The 14,402-nt window shown below is 38.1% G+C and overlaps 1 protein-coding gene across 1 annotated transcript in view; it reads left to right on the top strand.

Moving 5' to 3' along the window:
• KCNU1 (potassium calcium-activated channel subfamily U member 1) overlaps nt 1-14,402 on the top strand; it is a 135,178-nt gene that overhangs the window by 19,799 nt on the left and 100,977 nt on the right. Inside the window, exons 7-10 of the mRNA XM_007170105.2 lie at nt 23-98; nt 6,070-6,240; nt 7,183-7,274; nt 9,752-9,862. Coding sequence (XP_007170167.1) covers nt 23-98; nt 6,070-6,240; nt 7,183-7,274; nt 9,752-9,862 — 450 coding nt within the window. The remainder of the gene's footprint in view (nt 1-22; nt 99-6,069; nt 6,241-7,182; nt 7,275-9,751; nt 9,863-14,402) is intronic.

Genomic DNA, 14,402 nt, shown 5'->3' with positions numbered 1-14,402 from the left:
CTCTTTGTCTTTCTTCCCCTAGCAATTCAGTGAAGTTTTCCAAGCTGTTATCCATCGTTCTGAGTACCTTGTTCACTGCTGCCGGATTCATTCACCTGGTGAGCATCTCATCCAGCTCCCTGATGCTGCGAGTGAGCGTGAATGTCTTTTATGTGAAAAATGGAGGCAAACCTTCTGAGCGCCTGTCTCCACCGCTGTAATCAGTGTGAGGTTTTTCTTTTCACCTCCTTTGGATGGGTTTTCTCCACCCCATACTTCTCACAGATATGTATCTCCTACACTCACGGTATCGATGTTCCTTCTTCCAACTTTCAAAACATGCTCTTAGGAAAGGATTTAATAAGTTTACTCTTCTAAGGTATAAGCAATAGGTAAAGTTTATTACTGTATCATCATAGGGGTTCCAGCAATTTGAAAAAGAATAAAGGGTCAGAGAAATGAAGCCAGTGAGAGAATTTTGTACTTACAAAAGCTGCAGAGTTGGGTGAGGGAGCAGTTGCTGAGTTGCGAAGGGGAGTTTTGAGACTTTCTTGGTTCTCCTGGAATCAATCTGTATACATAGCTGCCTCCTTCGCGTACAAGAAAGGTTAGTTCTCACGCCATATAATCGGCAACATAATAAATGGACTTCAACAATAGGAAAGAAACTCAAACTCCTGGACGTTATTGCTCCAGGAAAGTTGAAGAGAAATCATTAGAAAATGCAGAAATTGAAGTGGGATGTTAAAAGCCTGCAAAGGCCTTTGAGAAAAGCAAAACCGAACAAAAAAATAGAGCAGAAGTCTTTTCCACTTGAGCCCTTCTCTCAAAATTAATTTAAAAATCACAAGGAAAAGGAAAAAAAAAAGTTAAAAAAAAACCCATGTTCAGTTCATCAAGAAAAGTGTCAAACACCAAATGTGTTTGGTGTTTCAAGAAACAGATACAAACTACTATGCATAAAATAGGTAAGTAACAAGGATTTACTTTATAGCACAGGGAATTATATTCAATATCTTGTAATAACCTATAATGGAAAATAATCAGGAAAAATTACTGAATCACTATGCTGTACACCTGAAACGAACACAATATTGTAAATCAACTATACTTCAATTAAAAAAAAAATCTGAAACACGCCACATCCTTCCTCATCATGCAAGCAGGAGACAGATGTTCTGGAGAAGAAGTGTCACAGCAGTAAAGGTAGATCCCTGCATCTGGAGGTTTAGCCCAAGGGGCATGGGTCTACACTGGGAGAAGCAGTCACCAGTGTTCCCGTAGAGACCTGTTGGCCATGACAGAACGGTAGGCAAGAGGATGCTAAAGGAGAAACCATGGTACAGGTTTTTTTGGTTTTTTTTTTTTTTTTTTTTGCCTTTAATAGTGGTTCCAATGAGGGGCTCTCAGGCTGAATGGGGCCTACAGGCATATTTTACTGGACCTAAGATGTTTGTATTATCTGTTTGCTATTTTTGTATTGGTTGCTAAGTTTTTAAAGAGAGCTCACATTAAAAAACCTGAATTTCTGGATTCTTTGCGAAAACACAAGATTCTGGCAACCGACTCTCCCAAGGCCACCAACAGCCCTAGCTGAAGATTAGCTGCTCCCTGTAAATCTCACAGGTGTCTGGTTTGAACACGATCTCAGGCCCCCCTAAGCACGTGAACATGTGCTCCTATGGGGCGTCCGGTCACCCTGGGGAGACCTCCAGCGAGGATGTGTGCAGAGAAAGAGGGAGAAGCCACCTGATGGTTTTGGACTCAGGGCCATCTACTGTGGGTCACATCAACATCTGAAATGTGAAAAACCTAGAAAAGCTGTAACCCAGAGCAAAAAATTAGTAGATTTTGTTCAGAGGATATTTGAAATGACAAACTGAAATAAAAGCTATGATTGTCCCAACTGTCCCAAGTCATCCCTTCCCGTGCTCACACTGTCCTTCAGCTAAAAGTTGATACCATTGGAGGGTGAGTGTCCACCAGAAAGGAATCAACATGGTGCCTGTGCTAAAATTCTGCCCGAAACAGGGAGTGTGTTGGAAAGCAGAGACATCAGTATAACAATTACATCACATAACGGCTGTCAGAGCAACAATAACAAGATAATTTGCCCAACGGAACAAAGGAAATGTTAAGGAAAAGCCCTCCGTATACAAGGCTTTAAAAAACTGAAAATGGTACTTCAAACAAAATACTTAAGGTTTTAAATAAAAGATTACTAAACCATAGCAGGAAAATGGCCCAAAGATACCAGAGAAAAAGAAGAAAAAAGTTTTACAGGGCCAAAAGTCACATTAGAGGGGACACAAATGTAATAAGTGTGACAGAAATATGCTCAGAAGCATGGCGGACAGGATTGAGGCAAAAACACTGCCATGGAACAGGACAAAGATACTTAAATGATCTGGAGAAAAACATGAAAGATGGGTCACGTTGATTTAACATACTGTAAAATTCATGTTCCTGAAGAAGAGGACACAAATATGGTATCAGAAAAATGTTTGAATATAAAGTATTGAATCTGTAGATTAGAGGGTATACGGTATCCCAGGAGAAATAACCCTAAATGAGTCCAACCATCGTTTGGAACAATTACCAGCCTTTACGGGTAAGGAGAGAATCTAAGCAGAACAAAGAAAGGTCTATATTAGGGGGGAAATGAAACTAGCCTCAGATATCTTGCCAACATCAGTCAGTGCAGGAAGGTGACAGAGCAGTGTCTGCCAAGGTTGTGTGCAAGTGTAACCCATCTGTCATTTTAAGCACATGGAAGAGAGAAGAGCATCATGAGTCCCTTTTAAAAATGACCTTGATGATAAAATCCAGCCACATAGGAGACGAGTCAAAACCAAGATCTCAAGAATGAGGAAACCATGATAAAAAGGAGTGATGGTGATTACTGACTGAATTGAAAATAGAACAAAGACACGACCAAGGGAATCGTGGGTACAGACTAGAACACGCATGTACCATGTAAACATAATAAAACCAGTACAAATAACGGAGAGGGAGGCAGGGATGGGAGAGTGTCCTCGCGTCCTGCGCCTCCGTAGCACAGCTCACCTAAGGTTGAAACGTAAGGTTTAAAAGTGTAAAGTTTCAGTTTTGAAATGTGACATTAAAAATAGGTAACAATTCAGTATATTCACATTGGCCCATAATCCTTCATCTTTAAGTTATTTCCCATCTGGGGCTGAGGGTCGACGCTAACATGGTCCAGGGCAAGAGCAGGGTGGCCAGGTAGACCAGCAGGAGCTCACAGGTCTTAGGAGTGGGGAGGGGTTTGCAGCACTAAAGCAGTACTTCCAAAGAGGGTGAGTTAAATGGGAAAGGGTTATGTAACTTACTGTGAAGGAGATTTCTAGGTTAAAATAAGTTTAGTTTCAGTTTGTAAAACATGTTGTACAAGGGTATGATGGAAGCCCTGTGCTAAGATGTTTACAAGACACTATGGGGTTTTAGCTTAAAGCAAACTGTCCCAAGCAACACTTCAACTCCTGGAAAAAAAAATATATACACACATATGTATATACATATATATTATAGTATATATATCATATATATGATTTTTAAAATTGAAGTATAGTTGCTGTACAGTATTATATGTTACAGTGTACAATATTGTGATTCACAGTTTTTAAAGGTTATACTCCACTTATAGTTATTACAAAATATTGGCTATATTCCCCATGATGTATAATATATTCTTGTAGCTTATTTTATACCTAATAGTTTGTACCTCTTACTCCCCTAACCCTATATTGCCCCTCACCCCTTTCCTCTCCCCACTGGTAACCACTAGTTTGTCTCTATATCTGTGAATCTATTCATTCTTTGTTATATTCATTAGTTTGTTGTATTTTTTAGATTCCACATATGAGATCATTCAGTATTTATCTTTCTCTATCTGACTTATTTCACTTAGCATAGTACCGTCCAAGTCCATCCATGTTGCTGCAAATGGTAGAATGTCATTCTTTTTTATGGCTGAGTAGTATTTCATTGTATATATATATACCACATCTTTTTCCATTCATCTGTTGTTGCACACTTAGGTTGCTTCCCTATCTTGGCAATTGTAAATAATGCTGCTGTGAACATTGGGTTGCATGTATCTTTTTGAATTAGTGTTTTTTAGGGTTTTTTTCCTCAGATATATACCCAGGAGTGGAACTGCTGGGTCATATAGTTGTTCTAGTTTTAATTTTTTGAGGAACCTCCATACTGTTTTTTACAGTGGCAGCACCAATTTACATTCCCACCAACAGTGTAGGAGGATTCCATTTTCTCCACATCCTCACCAACATTTGTCATTTGTGTTTTTTTTGATGATGGCTGTTCTGACAGGTGTGAGATGACATCTCATTGTGGTTTGGATTTGCAACATGATTAATGATGTTGAGCATCTTTTAATGTGCCTGTTGGCCATCTGCATGTCCTCTTTGGAAAAATGTCTCTTCAGGTCTTTGACCCATTTTTTAATTGTTTTTTTTTGTTTGTTTTTTTGATGTTGAATTGTAGGAACTGTTTATATATTTTGGATATTGACCCCTTATCGGTCATATCATTTGCAAATATTTTCTCCCATTCAGTAAGTTGTCGTTTCATTTTGTAGATGGTTTCCTTCACTGTGCAAAAGCTTTTAAGTTTAATTAGGTCCCATTTGTTTAGTTTTATTTTTATTTCCTTTGCTTTAGGAGACAGATCCAAAAAACTATTGCTTCGATTTATGTCAAAGAGTGTTCTGCCTATGTCTTCCTCTAGGAGTTTTATCTGTGTGATTTAAACTTGGTTTTCTTACAGTACAATAATCTTAGAAAGCAGTAAAGGCTCCAGATCCGTGGAAGCTGATTAGTAGACTTTGCAACCAAATCTACTGCCAGCCCTGAGAGTTAAGTATAGACATGCAATCTCCTTATTTGGGAGTGGAGTATTAGAGGAGCCCACACTCTTAACCTACTCATCCAACTTAAGAAGGAGGCAGCAGTTGGCACACCACTTTAAAAAGGTGATCGAATACCTAAGCAAAGTACATTATTTCTAGTTTTCGTTCTGGTTCTTAGCAACAAAACAAAAAACCTACTTTCCCTAGCCATCTCTAGCGTTTTACCGTCTCTCGTGGAAAAATGGAAATGGAAAACATCTAGGAAATAAGTACTATCTTGGGAAAAAAATGTCTAAAAACGGAAACACAAAGGAAATTTTGTATATATGCTATATAATTAATGTTTGTTTTATATATCATAACAAATGATATATATGTATAAATTTATACATATATTCTATAAAGTGTAATGCCATTGCCTAAGTTACTCTTTGTTTAATGTAAAAAAAAAAAATCAGATAAACCTAGGTTTCTTAAAATGTGAAGACTTAGGGGGAAAATCAGAGGAAGATTTTTCCAGAGTTTCTTTTTTTTTTAATTTGAAGTATAGTTTATGTACAATATTATATGTTACAGGTGTACAATATAGTGATTCACAATTTTTAAAGGTTATACTCTGTTTATAGTTACTATAAAATATAGGCTATATTTCCCATATTGTACAGTATATCCTCGTAGCTTATTTCAGAGTTTCTTTTTTATCACTGAAAAGATTTTTGCAGGGAGAGAGGAAAGTAATCTGCAAAACTTGTTTGCTCTTCCTGAGACTCCAGCATTCATGCGCTTAAGCTCACTGAGATGAAGTGCCCATTTAAGTGCTGCTTTCCTTCATGATGATCCTGATTGGTGTAAAATGAGGGTGAATAATAATTGCTCAGTCTGACAGCCTCTGAATCCCGTGGCTCCAGGATGGGAGGATGTCCCCACAGGAAAAGAGGTGTCAGCCATCCCCCCCATTGAGCATCTCCATTGTGGGCTCAGGCTACACACCCCTCAGATTTGAGCAGTAATCACCATGAAGGGAAACAAGACTTCACAGTTACTACCCACAGTCTGCAAACCCTTCACAGCGACCTGGGAATCATTTACTCTTTCATTTGGATTGAATTAAATGAAACAAATCGAAAGTTGTGCTTATTCTTTATAAACTTTCCCTTGGATTCCATTCAGAGACCTTTCCTGAGTCCTCTCTCTTTGGACAGGTGGAAAATTCTGGTGATCCCTGGCTCAAAGGTAGAAATTCACAGAATATTTCATATTTTGAGTCCATTTACCTGGTCATGGCAACGGCGTCGACTGTCGGCTTTGGAGATGTGGTAGCCAAGACATCCCTAGGACGGACCTTCATCATGGTCTTCACCCTGGGGAGTTTGGTGAAGAATATTTTTATATCTTTTGAATATAGCTACATAAACCAAAAACATTTGGTTAATGGTGAGAAACAAAGTGAAATCGGTTTGAGAGTGAATGTTGCATTATTCAGAGCGGGTGTCAAATGAAAATGAAGAGATATATGAATCCCATATTTTCCAAACTGCATCCCCTGGAGCACATGATGTAATTGTTCAATTGCCAGGGATGAGGGTGGTAGACAAAGGAGAGCAGACTTTCCTAATTAGCCTCAGCATTGATTTGAGCAACTGCATCTTCCTTCATCTTTTGCCCATCGGATTATAGTCTTTCTTCCAAAGAGGAAGGGGATTTGAGATTTGATCTGCAGGAAGTTGTGTTCTTTCCAGCCCAAATGAGTAAACTCTCTCTAAACCAGCACTTTACTACAGATAAGTGAACATCTGTGCTTGGTTCAGGAGTGTGTCAAGGACAAAGGAAGCCTCCTTTTCTTATAGTGACTTTAATGTCAATTCCTTAATAACCATGGCCGAGTTCTCCACTCTACCTTTCTGATATCCCCCTGTCCACATCATTGTTACATCCCCTCATTTCTGTCATTTTCCCTTAACCCTACTCTGTCCCATATGCTTTATTTTTTCCCCAAGCCCCAAATAGTATCAAGTGAAAGAGTCAGAAGGGCAGTTAGAAGTGATGAGAGGACAAAATGGGTGGGGAGGTTGCCTTACTGCTTGTCTTTGCTTTCATCTTTTTGAAAGATGAAAAAGCATTTTATTAAATTTTAACCAAATCCAAAGGCTGAAGTAAGGAAGAAAATTGGTCTGCCTTTAAAAGCACAGTTCCCAGTCATGCCTTTCTTAGAAGAGAGAAAGTTTTACGTACCTGCTTTTTCCTTTGTAATCTTGGAATTTTGGAGTATCCTTGGAAGTAATGAGACCTCAGGTTTTATTTGCCGATCATTTTAGGTTCTGTTTGCGAACTACGTCCCTGAAATGGTGGAACTTTTTGGTAACAAGAGGAAATACACCAGTTCCTATGAAGTGGTCAAAGGAAAGAAGTAAGTAGCTTTCAAGTATGATTTCTACAGTTTGAAGTATTCTACTAAGTCACTCTCTCTTTCGAAACACTATTGCCTGGCCTAGGTGGATATATTGGCAAGGTCCTCTTTCACTAAAGAGGGCCGTGCTGGAATAAATACCATGAGAAGATATTTGCTACTCGATACACACTACCATCTAGATGCTCATAAGAGGATTAAATAAACTAGAATGACAGATATGTTGTCATTCGGTGTCACATGCTGATTGTGCCAATATTTGTACATTCCTTATCTCAGACTGTTCTCTTATATCCATTACTGATTGTCTTATTCATTTTAACCATGTGGTTGACTCATGGCTAACTTTACATAATAGATCAAATTAAAGTCACAGTTCGAATTTAAAATAATTCAATTCAGTTGTCTTAGCCCAAACTCCCCTAAAGCTCATCCATGGGAAGAGGTTTGCTAGAGTGAGGAGGGGCTTCAGCCTGTCCTCCAGTCCTTCACAGATCACCTGTCTGTCCATGCCATAGCTGTTTGTTCCCGGGAGCGAAGTGGATTTAGAGTTGTTTTTACTCTATTTCTCTGTGGATATATGTTACCTTCATTGCCACTATGATTTTTCATACCTAAGAAGAAGATAAGGAATTGAAAATCTTAAATTCAAAGTGATTCTTTTTTATTTAGTCTCTTACCTGCTGTAGAGGAAAGAGGCGCAGTGGAGATAAACTCCTTTGGAGTGATGTCTTAACACAGTTGGATAAAAACCAACATTGATCCAGGAGTATGAAGAGGAAGGTAACAAAATGAAATGAATGAAAAGCAAATATTGAAAACAATGAAATAAGCTAGATAAGCCAAAGTCTAACCCAGTTCATCTCACACATGCTAAATAGGCCAATGAGGTCTGGAAAATAATAAGTTTAACTTAGGCTAAAATTACGCTTTCAGTTTTCTTACATGACGAATGGGAGGAAAATAGCTTCTTTATGTATATGAAGCCTAAGGAAATTGACAGCTATTTTTCACCATAGAAGTTACATGCATAGATTTGTGGACCTGTCCTAGATGTCTCTCCATTGGACTCACTTTTTTTGTGAGTACTAGATAATTTTAGATGCAGAAGATAAACCGAAATAACCTAGATTCTGGTGCTGCCTCAGCCATAGTATTTGACTATGGGAAAATCAGTGAGCCATTCTGAGCTCAGTCGTTCCTCAGTGAAAAAGGATGACACCAGCCAATCAGGAGTCAAGTGGAAAATCAAGTGAAATTAACACACGTGCAACTCCATTATAAATTATAAATAACCGAGAAAAATCTAGCAGTTATGATAGTTATCCTTAAATGCCTGAAAAGCTATGTGTAATTCAAATGTGTGGAATCATTCCCTACAGAAATCTGATGCTCCTTTTGTATATTGGAGATGCAGTCCTTGGTGTTTCTAAGTTTAAAATCTAGGTGGAACAAATACCAACTTTTTTTTTTAACATCTTTATTGGAGTATAATTGCTTTACAATGTTGTGTTAGTTTCTGCTGTATGACAAAGTGAATCAGCTATATGCATACATATAACCCCATATCCCCTCCCTCTTATGTCTCCCTCCCACCCTTCTACGTCATTGTCATTGCAAAGCACCGAGCTGATCTCCCTGTGCTATGCAGCTGCTTCCCACTAGCTACCTACTTTACATCTGGTAGTGTATATATGTCCATGCCACTCTCTCACTTCGTCCCAGCTTCCCCTTCCCCCTCCCCGTGTCCTCAAGTCCATTCTCTTCGTCAGCATCTTTATTCCTGTCCTGCCCTTAGGTTCTTCAGAACCTTTTTTTTTTTTTTAGATTCCATATATATGTGTTAGCATACGGTATTTGTTTTTCTCTTTCTGACTTACTTCCTAACACCATACACAAAAGTAAACTCAAAATAGATTAAAGACCTAAATGTAAAGCCAGACAGTATAAAACTCTTAGAGAAAAACATAGGCAGAACACTCTATGACATAAATCACAGCAAGATCCTTTTTGACCCACCTCCTAAAGAAATGGAAATAAAAACAAAAATAAACAAATGGGACCTAATGAAACTTAAAAGCTTTTGCACAGCAAAGGAAACCATAAACAAGACGAAAGGACAACCCTCAGAACGGGAGAAAATATTTGCAAACGAAGCAACTGACAAAGGATTAATCTCCAAAATGTACAAGCAGCTCATGCAGCTCAATATCAAAAACACAAACAACCCAATCCAAAAATGGGCAGAAGACCTAAATAGACATTTCTCCAAAGAAGATATACAGATTGCCAACAAGCACACGAAAGGATGCTCAACATCATTAATCATTAGAGAAATGCAAATCAAAACTACAATGAGGTATCAAATACCAACTTTTATTTCAAACTAAGTTTAAGCTAATTGTCCATCTTTAAATCTAGACAGGAAGATACTTTTGTTCCTGGGATGATCCACCTCCCATGTTTTCACTTTCTAGGTTCATTGTGGTCTGTGGAAACATCACTGTGGACAGTGTGACGGCTTTCCTGAGGAATTTTCTCCGCCATAAGGCAGGGGAGATCAATACTGAGATTGTTTTCCTGGGAGAGTAAGTGTATCTGTATGACCCGTGGGCAGGGAATACTTGAAATATGTGTGAATATTTCTAATGGAAGAAAATTGCCCTTGCGGTATTAATTTTTAAAATTCGGAAATAATAGTAAGCAATAAGTAAGGAAAAAGCAGTTCATGACCAGAGTTAAACTCTGAAAATATATCTTGCCAGATGTTTTTCCCAGTGAAGCACTGGGAAATGCCTATTTAATACAAAAAGAGTTTTAAGTAGGCAACATGGTTTCTAACTGTTCTATTTTATAATTTCGGTTCCTAATGAGATTGAGCAATTTTTGTGTGTTTTGATGGTTCGCGGTTTTTTTGAAGTGGCTCTTCGTTTCTTTTATCCTCTTTTCTATGAGGAGGGTCCTCTGTTACTTTGCTGACTTTTAAGCACTCATTATATTTTTATATTAGCTGCTTTGTGTCATACGTTGTAAATGTTTTTTCCTCTCCCTTTGCTTTTTAATCTTTATGCATGCTTTTGTCGTAAATCGAATACAGAAGCAGCCGATTTACATGGACTGTAATCCATCCACTCTTTCCTTTTGGCTTTCTGCTTCTCTGACATTCTTAGACCCCTGTGTCCTAGAATTAAGTAACTATCTCTCTAGCATTTTTAGGTTTTCATATTGAAATGTTTTATATTTAAGCTCTCTAGAATTGACTTTGTGTAATGTGTAGGGAACTAACTTCTTTATTTTTTTCCAAATGGTCAATCCGTTATCCAGACGTCACTCACTAAATAAGTCACCCAGATATGAAATGGCATTTTGATTTTATCCAGGATTGCCTATCGGATCACCTCGGCCTTCACGCATTTCATAGTTGAACACTGTACACTCTTTACATTCTGACACCTTCAACCCACCGTTACCTTGGGCTCTCAGGTGTGAGATAACCAGTAAGCATTTTGAATTTCTTTATGGTGCTGTTGACAGACAGCCAAGAGTTCTGCTTCAGAATCACTGTCATGCCTGTCTGTTCAATAATTTGTGTATTACTTGAATTCTTACTTAAAAAATAGTAAAACAAACAAACAAACAAAAAAAAACCCAAAGTGCTTAAACCAGTGATAAGAGGCTAATAATTGTAACCCAGCTGAGACAAAGAGGAAATCATTAAATGTGTGGAAAGTAACTTCTTTTATCTGCTGATGTATTTTCATAGCCTAATGTAGGTTATTGTAGGTACTCGTCAAGGTAATGAATGAAATTTCTTAAATGGTACAAAATGTTGGAAGTGTCTATCTAGAATTTTGTCAATTACATCTATACTCTGAAGACTCCAAAACTGATGTCCCCCACTAGACATTCTCTGTGGCTTCATAGTCACACAACTAATTGCTTCCTGGGTATTTCCAGCCCAGTGTTTCAAAGACCCCTCAGACTCAACATTTTCAAAAGTAAGCTCATGATTTAATGTCCAACATTTACATCTCACAAGGCAAATTAAAAAATTAAAAATTAAAAAACAAGAAGGAAAGGAAACAGCTTTTCCTGTTTCAGCAAGTGGGACCTCATCAATGCCGGTCCTTAAAACAGAAAACTGGGCGTTGTCTTTGACTTTACTGTCTCCCTCAAACCCTGTGTACACGTTCGTCATCAATTGCATCTCCTACATAAATCCTAATTCTACCATTTTTGTCTCTCCTCTCACAACCCTATTCAAAGTTCCTATCTTGTCTCTCCTGAACTTCTGTAAAGGCTACTTTATTGATCTGTTCTTTCTGCTCAAAAGCTCTTCTGCTTTATGTGACTGATTTATTTTCATCTCCCAGCACTCAGAGTCCTTCCCTGGCCAAGTTATCTAAATTAACGTCTTCTAATCCTCCTATCTCATCACCCCATCTATTTGCTTTAAAGCAATTATCACAGTCTGTGATTGCGGTGGATTTTCCTTTGGTGCAGAGGTTCACATTACCTTTCCTTACTGTACATTCATGCTGCTCCTCTCAATAAACCTGTGCTGGCCTTTGAGTTAACTTGAGAAATAGAATTCAGCAGAGGGAAGACTGTGGTAGATTGTTTTTTAAAAGATGGCTACCAGAAACCCCTCCCAAATGTTTACACATATTCTCCCTCCTCCCACCAAAAGTGGAGTCTTCTAGCTTCCCTTCTATTGATCTGGGCTGGCCTTTTGACTCATTTTAACCAATGAAACATGTGTAAATGACTGAGCCAGTTAAAGGACCAACCCATAAGGAGCCTGTTACCTTCTGCGCTCAGTGTCTTGAAACCCTGGACCACTATGTAAGAAGTTCACCTCCTCCTCTAGGGGGAGGAGGCCCATTTCAGCTGCCGGCTCCTCCAGAAGCCCAGCTGAGGCAACAGACCTGTAAGTGATGCCATCTCAGAGGTTCTGGCCCACTAGAGCTCTCCGCTAAACAGAGTCATGTCTGCAACAAAACCGCATGGAGCAGAAGACTGACTGAGCTGAGCCCAGTCAAAACAGAGAATTTCAAGAAATAATAACTCATTACTTTAAGCCACAAAGGTTGTGCCAGATTTTGTGCAAACCTGGGTAACTGATACAGAAATTAACACTTTTCTTTCTTTGGTTACTTGCTTATTATTTAAAGCAAAACAATATCCAAGATATTATGTTCTGAAATGTCATAAAGGTAAAATATTAATTTATGTTTCTATAATTCAGGATAAGTAGTAGCATGCAACGAAAACTAACTATGGCTAAATTAACAGAAAAAAAAATTGATATTATATAGCTCTCAAAACATCCAAAAGAGCCAGATAACTAGGCTTAGAGAATATACAACAATGAACAATGATGAGATATTTATTTCCTTGAGTAATTTGTATTGTTATTGTGCCTGAGTGGGTACATAAATATTGATTTATTATTCTTTATATTGAATGCATACATCCTATACACTTTGTATATGTGCAGTTTTTCACAATCAAATGAAAAGACGAAAACTTTCTAGAGTTGAAAAAAAGATATCAGTTCTCAGATTGGAAAGGTACAATAATGCTGATCAGGGTAAATGAAAATCATGTACACACAGGCACGTTGTCATAACACGTAAGGCCGGGGTCCTCACCCCACCTGTCCTCAGCCTGTTAGGAACCGGGCCGCACAGCAGGAGGTGAGCGGCCGGCGAGCGAGCGGAGCTTCATCTGTATTTACAGCCGCTCCCCATCGCTCACGTTACCGCCTGAGCCGTCCACCGCCCCACCTCCCGTCCATGGAAGAATTGTCTTCCATGAAACCGGTCCCTGGTGCCAGAAAGGTTGTGGACCGCTGATGTAAGGGTCACCTAATTCAGCAGTTGTTGAGGGATGGGGCAGATCCGTGTAGGAATCCAGAAGATAGTACTATTCCAGAAAGTAATATATGAACATAACTTACACATCAAATAGCAGAACACTTATCACCAAATATTTAACCCCTTCCTATTTTTCCAGTCTTACTGCTCAGAGATAACTGTTTCTTCTAAGTTTAAATCTACGTTTTATCACTCTTTTGACTCCTCAGTTGTACACAGTATTTATTCATCACCTGATATTTTGCAGATGTGTATTATTCAGCCCGCTGCACCTTTCCCTTCTTCAGTTGTTCCATTATAGTTATCTTCTAATTTGTAATTACAGCGACAGCGTTTATATCATTATGGCTAATAAATGTTGGTCTTTGATAACAGTACATTTCCTCAAATTTTTTTCCAGTACTTAATGATCGCCTGCTTTTTATATGTCTATCATTAAATATTTTCCAATAGATATATCACATGCATAGCAATAAATATTTTCCAACTTTTTCAGCATTAAATAATCTCATAAGAACAAAAGTTGAGTGAAAAATTCCCAAGAGTTGCACAGGAGTCACTGGAGCATAGAAAAAATATCTTAGAACTTACATTTATTTTTAAAATAGCAAGGTAATAATTAAGCAGTATGTTTAAAACTCTTTATCCCAAATTATAACTCAGAAAGAAAATTACATAGAATTACAATATACATTAAAATGAATTACTGTGAAGTGAACACCCATGTAACCACCACCCAAATCAAGATATATTCTATTGCCAACACCCCAGGAAAACCCTCCCCAATTATAACCCAATCTTTAGTCCCTAGAGATAATTATGATTTTGACTTTATATCTTACATTTATTAATTGTCCTATCTCCTGTGTTTATTTAGAATACTTAAGTTTTTCCTGTTTTTAAATTCACGTAAATGGAATATAAATTTATTTACCTCAATGTTGTGTTTGTAAGATTCATCCTTGTTGCAGCTGGGTGTAGCTGCACCTATTCATTTTCATTTCTGTGTAGTAGAGCATTCCATTATATGAATACACCACAATTTTTCTTAATCCATTCAATTTTGGCTATTATGAAGAATGTTGCTTTGAAAATTCTTATATATGTGTCCTGGTCCCCAGGCATTAAATTGCAGGGTAGTAAATCTTCCTGTAACAGAACTGTCAGTCATTCAAAATGCTTTTTCTGGTCTGCACTTCCACCAGCAGCCCTGAGAGCTCCTTTCACCATACAGCCTTACTACCGCTTG

This window comes from Balaenoptera acutorostrata, chromosome 21 (assembly GCF_949987535.1).
Source record: "Balaenoptera acutorostrata chromosome 21, mBalAcu1.1, whole genome shotgun sequence".
In the NCBI taxonomy this organism is placed as follows: Eukaryota; Metazoa; Chordata; class Mammalia; order Artiodactyla; family Balaenopteridae; genus Balaenoptera; species Balaenoptera acutorostrata.
This window is presented reverse-complemented; position numbering and strand designations above follow the sequence as displayed.